Source organism: Sphaerodactylus townsendi, linkage group LG01 (assembly GCF_021028975.2).
Source record: "Sphaerodactylus townsendi isolate TG3544 linkage group LG01, MPM_Stown_v2.3, whole genome shotgun sequence".
Taxonomy (NCBI): domain Eukaryota; kingdom Metazoa; phylum Chordata; class Lepidosauria; order Squamata; family Sphaerodactylidae; genus Sphaerodactylus; species Sphaerodactylus townsendi.
The window spans coordinates 185,677,461-185,691,187 of NC_059425.1; the positions used below are offsets into that span (position 1 = coordinate 185,677,461).

The 13,727-nt window shown below is 46.2% G+C and overlaps 1 protein-coding gene across 2 annotated transcripts in view; it reads right to left on the reverse strand.

Moving 5' to 3' along the window:
* Positions 1-2,809: 2,809 nt before the first annotated feature.
* Positions 2,810-13,727, reverse strand: part of SERTAD2 (SERTA domain containing 2) — a 113,168-nt gene continuing 102,250 nt past the window's right edge. For both annotated transcript variants that reach the window (XM_048501510.1, XM_048501501.1), the window contains exon 2: positions 2,810-7,448. In XM_048501510.1, the coding sequence (XP_048357467.1) occupies positions 6,491-7,444 (954 nt within the window). In that variant the 5' untranslated portion in view covers positions 7,445-7,448 and the 3' untranslated portion in view covers positions 2,810-6,490. The remainder of the gene's footprint in view (positions 7,449-13,727) is intronic.

Genomic DNA, 13,727 nt, shown 5'->3' on the forward strand with positions numbered 1-13,727 from the left:
AAAGAAACGGCCGCCAGACCAGTGGGTGTACTCCGTCCTGCCATTTGGCTGGCCGCTTAGCTGCCATTTAAAAGGTGGAATGGGTTTTGTTCGTATCCAGCCGGGGCAAACGCCTTTGCCGAGAAATGGACCTTTGCTGTTCCCGCCGGTGTTGGCTCAGTCAGGCGCGAGGCAGCCTTTTGCAAACTCTTCAAAGTTTTCTCGCTTTGTGCATAGACGTTTGACCCCAGAGTTCGGTATGCTCTCGTGTTAGCAATCCCCCACTAAAGATCTGCAAAAGCAAGGCAAGGGTCTACTCATGAGACAGCTGTTGGGCAAGTTAAAGGTTTCCAACAGGCCCCGTCATGACCACGACAGGAGTCCGGTCTCATGCTTAAGTCCAGAAAATGCCAGTCCCATTGGGACATTGTACTCTCCTCTCTGTTTTGCAGTGGGAGCTTCCATGTGGCCGCAGTAGAAGATGGGCCCATGAGCATAGAATACCGAAACCTGCCTAATGATAGGTTTTCCTTTGATGATGAAGAAGAGTTGGATTTATATCCCCCCTTTCTCTCTTGCAAGGAGACTCAAAGGGGTTGACAATCTCCTTTCCCTTCCCCCCCTCCCAACAAGGTAGGTGGGGCTGAGAGAGCTCCTAAGAGCTGTGACTCGCCCAAGGTCACCCAGCTGGCGAGTGTGGGAGTGCCCAGGCTAATCTGAATTCCCCAGGTAAGGCTCCACAGCTCAGGCAAAGCGGGGAATCAAACCCGGTTCCTCCAGATTAGAGTACACCTGCTCTTAACCACTATGAGACTGCTGCTCCTTTGCAGATGTTAGCCATGTTGGTCTGAAGTCAAACGACTAGATGGGGCACCTTAGAAACCAACAAGATTGTCAGGTTACAACAGTGGTGGCGAACCTTTGGCACTCCAGATGTTATGGACTACAATTCCCATCAGCCCCTGCCAGCATGGCCCCTGCCGGCATGGCCAATGGACCATGCTGGCAGGGGCTGATGGGAGTGCCAAAGGTTCTCCACCACGGGGTTATAAGCTTCCAAGAGTCAAAAGCTCAGGCAAAGGGAGCTTTGAATCTCGAAAGCTCATACCCCGAAAGCCTCGTTGGTCTTACCGGACTCGGGTCTTCTCCACACACATCGGCACCACTGCTGGTACTGCACCGAGCGTTTAAATTACAATTTTCGAAACTTTTACAAGGGAACGATGCAACTACGAAACGGATCGTTCTGAGGCGGCTCGCCACTAGGCCTAACCAAACTGGGCCGGCTCACTGGCTTTTGTTAAGCGTTGACCAAACTTGGGTGCTTAATTATGGCTCTGTTCCTTCCCAGGCTCCCACCCACCCCAGCCCCCAAACAATGCAGCGTCCCCCAGTTAAAAACGAGTTGGAAAATGGAGCCAAAAGCTCCATATTTTTTTTTAAAAAATTAAATATTATGTGCAGGTACAGTAAGGTACAGTTACGAAGACAGCGGCGGAGGTCCCCATTTGAAACGGATCGGGATCGGATGAAACCCAGGGGAAAGAGTTTCAAAAACTTCTGCCTAGAGGTGCAGTGTGAAAGGTGGCACGAAATCTACTTGGCAACGCTATGCTCTGTACGGGCCAAACACGGCCCCCATTGTGATCGCTTGGACAGACGGGTGCATAATACATGTGCCTTTAACCTTCAGAGGCAGGCCTATCCGGGGGACGAAAGGGAAGCAGTCCTCAGCAGGTCTACTTGGAAGTAAGTCTGATATTTATTCAGTGGGCCTTGCTCTCTGGAAAGTGCTCGCAGGGTGGCCGCCTCAGATTACACTACCAGTGTGAGAATAGATTGTTTTAGGTCAGTGGTGGCGAACCTTTGGCACTCCAGATGTTATGGACTACAATTCCCATCAGCCCCTGCCAGCATGGTCAATTGGCCATGCTGGCCGGGGCTGATGGGAATTGTAGTCCATAACATCTGGAGTGCCAAAGGTTCGCCACCACTGTTTTAGGTCATGAAAGGGGTAGAGCTTGTGACCAAATCTCAACAAAACCCAAGACCAAAAGGTAGGATTGGGCCCTTTTAAATAACAACAACGTAAAACAGACTTATTGGGGGTTTTTCTTTTGCATAATTCTACCCAATTAGAGCGACCCGCGGTAGACGGGTGGCGGGGGAGGAGAAAGAAAGGCTTTGTGAATGACATGTGTCCGAGAAAGCGGTGACGTCACCTCTAAACCACGCGTTCAGACCCCCTCGTACGGATGATACATTCCTAACAGGGGAATACATTCCTACCATACATTCTGTACACGTTACAATCCAGATGTGGTTAGGCTCACAATAAAATAAATATATTTACACAGGAAGAGAAGAAAATTAAACAGGAATAAATAACTTACGAAAAAGGAAACGAAAGGGGGAGGGGAAAAAAATCACTTCAAATCCCAAAAGCTCTTTTTAAGTTCTGCTCCGTTCTAGCCACTTCATTGCACATAAGTATTAATAAAAAGCACCCCAGAATTTTTCTTTCTTGTTTTTTTCCCTTGGAGGTGAAGGGGCAAAGATGTAGAGAGAGGAGAAACCTTCGTTGAACTCCGACCCTCCCAATGGGGAGCCACAGCGGGGGGGGGGGGGGGTGAGAGTCACAGAGCAAGAATCCTTCTGTGGTTAAGACACCCAGACAGGCACATGCGTGCATTTGGGGGCACACCAGCGCGTTTGGGGGACAGCTAAATTTTTTTTCAGAACTAAACGTTTCGTGCCAAGATAATTTACGGCTGCAAAATGGTTGGGGTAAAGGGAAGTTTTCGCTGAACAACTACACGCAGCTTTGGGGTTTTTTTTTGATTTTTTTAAAGAGTCTTTATTTGAACTCTTGCCCAACATGTGGTATTGGTTTAAATGCGCAATTAGCTAAACCAAAGAAAAGGGCAGTTGTTTTTAAGTTAGTATAAAATTTGATTTTAACAACAGCAAAACCGTGTTTGTTAGGTTTTCAAAAATGCCTTTCCCCCCGCCCGCAACAATCACATGTTTGCTGCAGGGGTTCTTTTACTTAACTCCCCAATTCCACCAGCAGAGATGGGCTTTCGGATAAGTTGAGCTATGCAATAACCCAATTATTCCTAAATATTGCAAATCCTGATATGACCCTTTGTTCTTGCATGGCTGCCTTTGAGCTTGCAAATGGCCATTTGGCTGGTAGCCAGATGCAGTTAAAGCTTTTGTAAACTGGGAGGGTGTTTGGGCTTCCTTTTTCCCTTTTCAGACCGACGGACGTGCCCAAAACAACTAGCGGGTATTTGGGGCAGATGACAGTGCTTGGGTTCCACTGCTATCAAGTTACTCCTGTCACGCTCTAAGTGCCAGGTGGCGCGTTCGAGAGCAGGACGGAGGCCTGGCTTGGAAGTAGCCTGCCGTCTAAATGGGGCAACGCGGCTTGTAACCAGAACTCTCTGGGCGGCACCGCTCGCAATGACGGTGCGCTTCAGTTATTGCATGATTGCATCTTTTTTTAAAGAAAATAAATAAAAACAACAAGAATAATTCTGGAGGGACCAGCAGAGTAATTCTGAAGGGAGTTGCAGGATTAGTCTTTTGCAAAAGGACGTAAGACTAAAAGGAGCCCCCCCCCCACCCCCCACCCCCCCGAGCAGATGGTTCTGTGAACTCTGGGTGCAGTGAGCCAATCCTCACTATTCCTGCCATACTATGCAAAGGAAGGAAACAACAATCAGTAAGGTCAAAGGTGCCAGGAAAACAGGAAGTGCGAGGCAAAATGGACTGTATTTGCTCAAATGCAAGACGAGGCATGTTTGGGGTTTTGTTTTTTTGTGATGGTTTTTTTTTTTTGGCTATGTATGCAATAAAAAGGGTGCTTGTATGTCTTACATTCACATACAGACTATCGTTCTGTCCAATAGTAATTTTATGTGTGCGTGTGTCATACTTTTTTAGGATCTCGTCTTACACTCAGGGTCACCTTCCTTTCGAGTCAGTACAGTAATTATGTACAATTCAAATCCGCATGTTAAATAGCGAAGCAAAACGTCCGCCTCCCTAGCCCTTAAAGGCGTTAACCAGCTTAACAAAACTACTGACTGATCCCTGTATTTTTCGCCATCAAATCTGAATTTTACATAATTACGTTTCACCCTCTGTTTCCTGAATTTCACGCACCTTTGACCCGGCTGCTTTTTTTTTATCCTCTACCTCCTACATCTACGCTTATAACATAATACATACTGTGTATCGTAATAAATATATACACATGGCCAGTTCTAAAGTGCCGGTTTTGCGCAGCCGCCTTCTTAAAGGCGGACAAGACCCAATTTTGATTTTCATCCGTGGCCAGAAGGGAGCAGAGCGGACTGAATATTGCCAAATTACATAAAACATAATTTAAAAATTTATTTAAATAAATATAAAAAAGTTACTCCTAAAGAAGCCGTACATATGCATGTCAACAATATAGTTTGTAACCTGTACTCAATTAAGTACCATTTTTAAAAACAATTACTATGCCGGAGCAAATTCAGCAGAAGGCATGATAACATTGCGAGTTTTCTTGGAAAATAAATGTACATCATGATGAATACGGGTGCGTATTGGGGGGGGGGGGGGAACAGGACATAGCAACTGGTGCAGGAATTTCAATGGCAGGCGACATGCATAGAAAGTTGCATTGTCTATACATCAAACAGGCCTTTTATAAAATGTAAAGCAGATAATGCGGCTGATTGACAAAATCAGCTGTCCAGGAGATGCCCGAATGTCTGTAGTATGCCTGAACTCCAGTTTTGACAGCGGTGGACGCCAGCACGTGTCCGTCCATCCAGTGCTGAGAAGAGATGAATTCACTGCAGTAATACTCTACCAGTACTTTTCAACACAGTGAACAGCAAAAGGTTCCCAAGAAGGGGAAGGAGAATCGTAAAGACTCGTTCAGAAGGCATACGGTAGAATAAAATTACACCGCCGTGGATTTCCCTCCCGGTCCTGCACAGATATTCCGTGGAAGGAAGTTCCACGGGATTTCAATGCAGCGTTCTTTCAAGGAAGCGTAGCTAAAACATGGCCTGAGCAGAAATGTTTTCTGGGGGGGGGGGGGGGAGGGGTGGGGGGTGGCAGGGAACTCCAGCGACTTCACCAGACTGCTTTGGTGGTTACGTTTTTGATAGAAAACCAAACGGCAGGCCGCTACCTCAAGGCATTCTGAAAAGAGAGGCACTCCAGAAATTTTAACACAGAGTTAAGCAGACGTAAGCCCGCTGGTATCTGTGGCTTTAAGCAGGCTTAAAGTGGGTTGTGTGGGTTGTGGCTAAATCTGGTGTTTAAATGGGTTTTTTTAATTGCCTAGTTTCTGGATTTTTTTTTTTTAAAAAACAAGCAGCCTTCATCCTCGATTTTGGTTTTTGGGAGCGGGTGGGATGGAGAGAAGAGTTTTTTTAACGAGAACAAAGTTTCACAGCTATTTCCTGCCAACTTTTTGACATCAGGGTGGCAACGTGAACGGCTCTGAGTTTTAAATCACAGTAGTAGGCAGAAGGTAGCAAATATCTGTGAAACTTTTTTTAGGGCAAAATCCCCTTGGCCTTTTTCCTTGAAGCATGCATGCCTAGATTCAGGGAGGCCAAGCGCAGATAGATTTGATCCAAATTTCTCTTTGCATCATAGACGCATAGAAAAAAAACACTACCAGTTTGTAGAAAACTATAAGCAGTTCTTGTGCAACAGAACCGGGGGGCGGGGGAGGGGGCGGTAGATGCAGGAACCAGAGGAGCAAACCCTACCAAAATAGCAATTTCTTTCTGTGTGCATGTTTCGTGTGTATAAACAGCATTTCGTTTTTGTTTTCCTTTTTTTTTTTAAGAAAAAGATCCCCCTCCCCCCCAAATATCATAAATTGCAGAATCTGTACAAAAATATAAAATGAATTTGGGTAGCAGTTTTCTAAAGAGCCATGTAAATGCAACATTTAAAGAGGATTCATTAATACCTCTAAAAAAAAAAGGCTGAATTGCTAAATCAACCTAAACAGGGATAAAATGTCAAGGAGGGTACTGCGATTATCTAAATAATATTTTAACCTCTTGCAATAAAACTTATAGAAAAAATAGACACATATGCACATGCAATTTACAGCCTTTTCCCAACATAATCCTTGTGCTTAGCTTTTACAATTATTTCTCTTTTTTTGTCAGACATATCAATATTGTCTACTATTATGCATTTTTATCCTATATCAGGATTTCAGGTCTTCCTTGAGGAACCACTTCTAAAAGTGGGCCGTACATGGATGAAGGCACTCCGATTCTGCTTGAAGCAAAAACTAATAGGACCCTTTTCTTTTAAAAACAAAAACAAAACAAAACAAAAGACAAGCATTGACCACATGCACAGTGTGTCTGTGTTTGTACGCGTGTGTATCTGAGTAGACTCGGAAGGGGGGCCAGTTGAAAAAAATACTACCGAGTGTTTATACTGGTACATTAAAAAAAAAGTTGCTATATATCTTTTAAGACCCAACCAGAACCTCCATTATGTGATCCAGTTCTGTGAGGTCCATTTTGAAAGGCTGATTGGGGGTAACTGGTTGGCTACTGTAGGGTGCTAGAGTTTTTAAGAGGTCATCTGCGGAGACGGGGGATATTTTTGAGGCAGCCCCCGTAGCAGACGTGCAAGGATCGAAATCATACATCGAAGTATCTATGTCAGCAAAGAGAATATCATCCAAGGTCAAGTCTGTAAGGAAACCTGTAGATGCCGTGATCTCAAAATTGCCCGGTAAAGAATCCATGAGCCGCGGTTCGTTGATCCGGCTCTCCTGCAACCCCTCGGGCTTCTGGAGGGCAGATTCGCTGGAGTTCTCCTTAGAGTGATCCGATTCCGTCGTTTCTGCTGCTGCTGCAGCTACTACTGCCTCAGCGGAGGTAGGTGTTGGACAGAGTTCCTCGATTTCGTCCAAGGCTGAGGAGAAACTGTCCTTTACAGGTGGGGGCGTCGGTGGCTTTGTGGGCCCATCTTGGGGGAGGGTCTGGGAAGTGCAAAACGAGTCGTCCTCCAGGAGCGAGGCCGGGGTGAGGCAGGACTCCAACGGCGTAGCGCTGGCGGAGTCGGCAGGATGGACCGGAAGGGAGGCCAGGTGACTGAAGGCGGGCTGGACTTCTCGGAAGTTGTCTCCCAGGATATCCGTCGGCTGTGAAGGGGTGATGAACATGGGCCGCAAGCTGCCCTCTTGCTTGAGCTCCTCCTGGATTCGCCTCAGCATGTTGTTGATCAAAACTGTCTTTTGCAGGCTGGGCTCCGTCAGCGGCCGGTGATTGTAGAGCTTCATAACGGAAATGTTGAAGATAGTCTGGCGCTGTAAGGTGTACGACACCTTCGATGGACCGTCAGCAGGAGACACCTCTTTGCCTTCCAGCCCATCTTCATGCTCATCAAACTTCCGCTTTCCTCCTTTCCCCAACATATATCTGAAAACAAAGGGGAGAAACATTGTTTTTAACACATCAATTTTGGACCCTGTCTATTAAAGACCCCAAGCGTGGCCCAGAAACTTTAAGGAGAGCAATAATCTGACACTTTATTTACTGAAGGTGACATGCTTCACGCTCTTGTAGGCATAACTCAATCAAGAAGGTACAACGACCAATCATGTAAAAAACACACATGCGTTGTACCTGCCGCTACTTAACACCTATATTATCCACAAGTCGTATAACATATTCTCAATAGTGCAATATCAAGTGCAACAGTCTTAAAGTGCTCATAACATAGGCCCCTTCTGCCCACGCAAAATAATGCGTTTTCAAACCGCTTTCACAACTGTTTGAAAGTGGATTTTGCTATTCCGCACAGCTTCAAAGAGCACTGAAAACAGTTTGAAAGTGCATTATTCTGCATATGTGGAATGAGCCATATATTCCTTTATGATGTCCTATGGTATTGCAGAATTGCCAAAGAATAAGAAACGTCCTGTAAAGTGGTGCTGTACATATAGTTCGATGTCTGTAGCTCCTGTAATTTGTGTGTTCTTCCTCGCTACTGAGTTCTTCAACAAGACGAATCAATATGATAATCAATATGATGAACGGGATACGCGATTTTTCGCTGTTTTCGAACTTTGTCTTCATCAGATATTGAAGCTCCTACTACTAAAAACGCCTCTATACAGGGTATTTTTTCAAAGTGAATCAATCATTAGATGGTTGTCTAGTTTCCGGGCTGTATGGCCGTGTTCCAGCAGCATTCTCTCCTGACGTTTCGCCTGCATCTGTGGCTGGCAGGCGAAACGTCAGGAGAGAATGCTGCTAGAACCCGGCCATACAGCCCGGAAACCAGACAACACCCCAGTGATTCCGGCCATGAAATCCTTCGACAATACTCTGAATCAATCACATCTTTAATATTCCCCCTCTAGGCTTATTCTGCTTATGTCTCAGAAAAAGATGTTAGTATGGTCAGTTGAGGTGCAGCAGTTAAGAAAATTGTGTGCTTCCACATTAAAATAATTAATAATTAAAAATTAAGTGGGAATTTGGGGGTGGGATTTTTTTTTTTTTTGAGGAAGCTGCGTACGACACAAAAAAAAGTTTAGGAACTCAGATTTACATATAGTATCGTACAGTATCAACATATTTTATCTTTTAACACCACCAATTTACAGAATTTCTTTTCAAAAGTTAAAAGAAAAAGAAAATCAAACTACTCTGGTACCAAGGGAAAGCCAAAGAAATTTGCAGATTTCCAGAGCGCAGGGGGCATAGGAGGTTAAGAGCTCGTGTATCTAATCTGGAGGAACAAGGTTTGATTCCCAGCTCTGCCGCCTGAGCTGTGGAGGCTTATCTGGGGAATTCAGATTAGCCTGTACACTCCCACACATGCCACCTGGGTGACCTTGGGCTAGTCACAGTTCTTTGGAGCTCTCTCAGCCCCACCTACCTCACAGGCTGTTTGTTGTGAGGGGGGAAGGGCAAGGAGATTGTAAGCCCCTTTGAGTCTCCTGCAGGAGAGAAAGGGGGGATATAAATCCAAACTCCTCCTCCTCCTCCTCCTCCTCCTCCTCCTCTTCTTCTTCTTCTTGCCCCTAACCCTGCAACCCGGAAAGGAGAACTGTGATCATCGGGGTCCTGTGCTGCAGCTACTGATACCAAACAAGTCCTAAAAGTTCATTTGCTGTTTAATAAGGGAAGGCTCTTGCAGCCTTAACAAGAATCTCACACAAAGGTAACACACACACAAGAAGCTGCCTTCTACTTCCCCTCATCCATCAAGCCCAGTCTTGTCTTCTCGGACTGGCAGTGACTCTCCAGAGTTTCTGTTAGAGGTCAGTCCTTCTAGCTGGATATGTCACGGATTGACCCTGGGACTTTCTATATAAGAACATAAGAAAGAGCCTGCTGGGTCAGACCAGAGTCCATCTAGTCCAGCTCTCTGCTACTCGCAGTGGCCCACCAGGTGCCTTTGGAAGCTCACATGCAGGATGTGAAAGCAATGTCCTGCTGCGGCTGCTGCTCCCGAGCACCTGGTCTGCTAAGGCATTTGCAATCTGAGATCAAGGAGGATCAAGATTGGTAGCCATAGATCGACTTCTCCTCCATAAATCTGTCCAAGCCCCTTTGAAAGCTATCCAGGTTAGTGGCCATCACCACCTCCTGTGGCAGCAATATTCCAAACACCAATCACACGTTGCGTGAAGAAGTGTTTCCTTTTATTAGTCCTAATTCTTCCCCCCAGCATTTTCAATATGTGCCCCCTGGTTTTAGCATTGTGAGAAAGGGAGAAAAATTTCTCTCTGTTGACATTTTCTACCCCATGCATAATTTTATAGACTTCAATCATACCTTCCCCCCCCCCCCCGCCCAGTGGTGTATGCCACAGCTCCTTCCAAAAAAGCATAATACTTGAACACGTGATGCTGCCTTATACTAAGTCCTTCTCATGCCAGAGAGGCAGGATACAAATTCTGTAAATAAATAGATAAAATAAACCAGCTATACTCTGGCTCATTCCGCACATGCAGAATAATGAACTTTCAAACTGCTTTCAGTGCTCTTTGAAGCTGTGCGGAATGGCAAAATCCACTTGCAAACAGTTGTGAAAGTGGTTTGAAAACGCATTATTTTGCGTGTGCGGAAGGGGCCTCTGTTTCACTTAAAGATGTTAGTTCGGTCAGTTGAGGTGCACAAGTCAAGAGAATTGCACACTTCTGCACTAGAATGTAGTCCTGAAGAATATGAGAATTATCATTCATTTTTACGCACTGCCTTTGTCAGAACCATTATTTTGTGCATTATGCTAAAACGTGTTTTAACTTTCAAACAGATGGTGGGGAGCAGGACTTAAATAGGCACTAGGACCGAGGCAGAGCATTCTACAAAAAAGAAGGTCTGCCATGTTTTGTTCTATGGCGAAGGAATATACAACCTTACTAAGTATTTCTTTAAAGAGAAAACCATTTCTATGATTTAGGGTTGAACCAAGAGCCAAAACTGGTTTCAGTTAAACCCGTCCAGGACTCCAGACTGGTAAATTCCAGTAATTCCAGGAGAGTGGGACTTCTTCATCCACCCCAGATGGAGTTCTTATTTTGACAAAATCCCTTCTACTTCTCTCAAGTTTACTTGTTAGCCTTTACCAATCTCCATCTGTGAAACAATAGAAATGAAGTATGGGAGAAACGGCAAACTCTCTAAAACAGGGGTCTGCAACCTGCGGCTCTCCAGATGTGCATGGACTACAAATCCCATCAGCCCCTGCCAGCATGGCCAATTGGCCATGCTGGCAGGGAAAACTGATGAACATAGTCCATGACATCTGATTGCAGACCCCTGCTCTAAAACATTTAACACAAATGATGCTAGTTCTCATTAACTGAGTGACAAATCTGGATGAACCACTTTGAGAAGCAGAAAGCCACAATTTTCAGATTCCTGTGCTTTCTGGGGGGTGCCCGCCATTTCCAGACGGTACTGGGAGAGCTGCTGGGGTGTAGAGGGTATAGTGTATGACTAGGATCTGGAAGACCCAGATTCGAATCTCTACTCTGCCATGGAAACTTGCAAGTTGGCACAGGGGCAGCCAGACACCGACACCCTCCCCAATGCCCTGTGAGGATTAATTTGAGGAGGGGAAATCGTAAGCCGTGGGGGGCCCTCACCGGGGAGAAGGCAGGGTATAAATTGAGAGAATGAATAGTTTAAGGAGTGAGCAAACTGCACAGTGACGACATTTAGCTTCACAAGCAGGAACAGAGTTTCAAGAGGATCGGCTACATGGCTCTCATTTGGATTCTGGGAAACACAGAAAAAGGATTTTCTTCTCTTTATTTATCAGCAGGCTAAAGTTAGACACAAAAACGCTGGGTTTGGAAAAGAAAAGCGCCACCCGTGGCCCTCGAGTTCCGCATCGGCAGAACATACAGAGGTGGGATCCAGCAGGTTCTCACAGGTTCCCGAGAGTAGGTTACTAATTATTTGTGTGTGCCGAGAGGGGGTTACTAATTGGTGATTTTGCCATGTGATTTTTGCCTTAGTTACGCCCCTCCTCTCAGCAGTAGTGTAGCAGGGCAGAGCAGTCTAGCAGGAGGGGCGCACATGCGTGATAATGGCAGCCTGCGCCTCGTGCATCTCGTTTCCGCCTAAGGACCCGGTAGCAGCGGCTGTGTCCTGCCACAGCCGCCAGGAATGCCCGCCCTGAAATGCCAGGCCACGCCCCGTCGTGCCCAGCCCAGCCCCATTGGCGCTACGCCACAGTTTGAATCCCACCACCATGGAAACCTGTTACTAAAATGTTCGGATCCCACCACCGGACACGTACCTTTGGCCGTCCGAATCACAGGCCTGTTCAGTAAATGAAGAGTTTATCTCCTTCATCCGAAGGCTGCTGACTTCATACATGAGGGAATTTTTTTCCCTCAGGCATTAACTGCCAAAAACGACAGCAGCGGCAAGAGCCCCAGGGCTGTAAACTTCATTCGTTCCCTCTCTCGTTTTTTTTTAAAAAAAAATGCTTAAAACCTAAATGAATAAGGTACACCGTCTTTGGCACTGCAGCTGCAGAATTGCTCTCTGGAGTTATTCCAGTTTCAAAAATCCAGGCACGCACAAAGCATTCTCTTCCCCGTACACCCCTCACGTACATTAGGATAGGAATATTTATCAAACTGCTCAGCCACGACGGCGAGGTTTGTGGAAAAAACAAAAACACAACAGCATATGCTTTGAAGAAGAAGAAGAGTTTGGATTTATATCCCCCTTTTTTCTCTCCTGTAGGCGACTCAAAGGGGCTCACAAAGGAGCAGCAGTGGCGTAGGAGGTTAAGAGCTCGTGTATCTAACCTGGAGGAATCGGGTTTGATTCCCAGCTCTGCCGCCTGAGCTGTGGAGGCTTATCTGGGGAATTCAGATTAGCCTGTACACTCCCGCACAAGCCAACTGGGTGACCTTGGGCTAGTCACAGTTCTTCTGAGCTCTCCCACCTCACAAGGTGTTTGTTATGAGGGGGGAAGGGAAAGGAAATGTTAAGCCCCTTTGAGTCTCCTACAGGAGAGAAATGGGGATATAAATCCAAACTACTACTACTACTACTACTACTACTACTACTACTACTGCTGCTGCTGCTGCTGCTGCTGCTGCTGCTGCTGCTGCTACTACTACTACTACTACTACCACCACTACTACTACCACTACTCTTCTTCTTCTTCTTCTTCTTCTTCTTCTTCTTCTTCTTCTTCTTCTTCTTCTTCTTCTTCTTCTTCTTCTTCTTCCCCCCTCACAGCAAACACCCTGTGAGGTAGGTGGGGCTGAGAGAGCTCAGAAGAACGGTGACTAGCCCAAAGTCTGGCGTGTGTGGGAGTTCACAGGCTAACCTGAATTCCCCAGATAAGCCTCCACAGCTCAAGCGGCAGAGCGGGGAATCAACCCCGGTTCCTCCAGATTAGAATGCACCTGCTCTTAACCACTACGCCACTGCTGCTTGGAGAGAAAGCCACTGCTGAGTGTCGACCCGACAGTCCTTTATTTTCTCAGAAGGCTCATTTCATTTCGACGAGTGTTTCGTTTTCAGCCCACTCACTCAGGAGAAAGAAGTCCGGACAAGGCAGACGAGGCCTCACTGCTTCAGACTGGGGAGACGGGACCCCTTATCCAAAGTTTCCCAATATAAAACCTCCCTACGAATTAGAAATAAAAACAACACGCTGGGGAGAAGGGGTGTGTCCGAGCATTTCATGTGCTGCGCTAGTTGTTCCACCTACAAGCAATTCTGAATGCTAAATGCTCCGCCGCTTCATTATCAAGGCACTCTGGCCCAGTCAGATTCAAGACCAGAAGCACCATAGAAACCAACAAGACTTTCGGCGTACGAGCGTTCAAGAGTCGAGGCGCCCTTCGTCAGCTACGAGTCACAACGGAGATCCCTGATTCATTATATCCCGGTCTGGAGGCGGGAGGAGTGTCGCAAAGAAAGGGGTCAGGCTGCAGCACTGCATCGTGGCAACTCCGTTCCCATCTTCTGGCTAAGACAGCGATGGCGAACCTTTTCGAGACCGAGTGCTCAAATTGCAACCCAAAACCCACTTATTTATCACAAAGCGCAAATACGATAATTTAACCTGAGGTTTTAGTTTAGAAAAAGGGGTTGGCTCTAAGGTGCGTGTTACTCGGGAGTAAACTTGGTGGTAGTCATTGGCTTTGCTTTGAAGCAACCATGCAACTCTTCCAACGGGTGAATCACAACCCTAGGAGGGTTTAA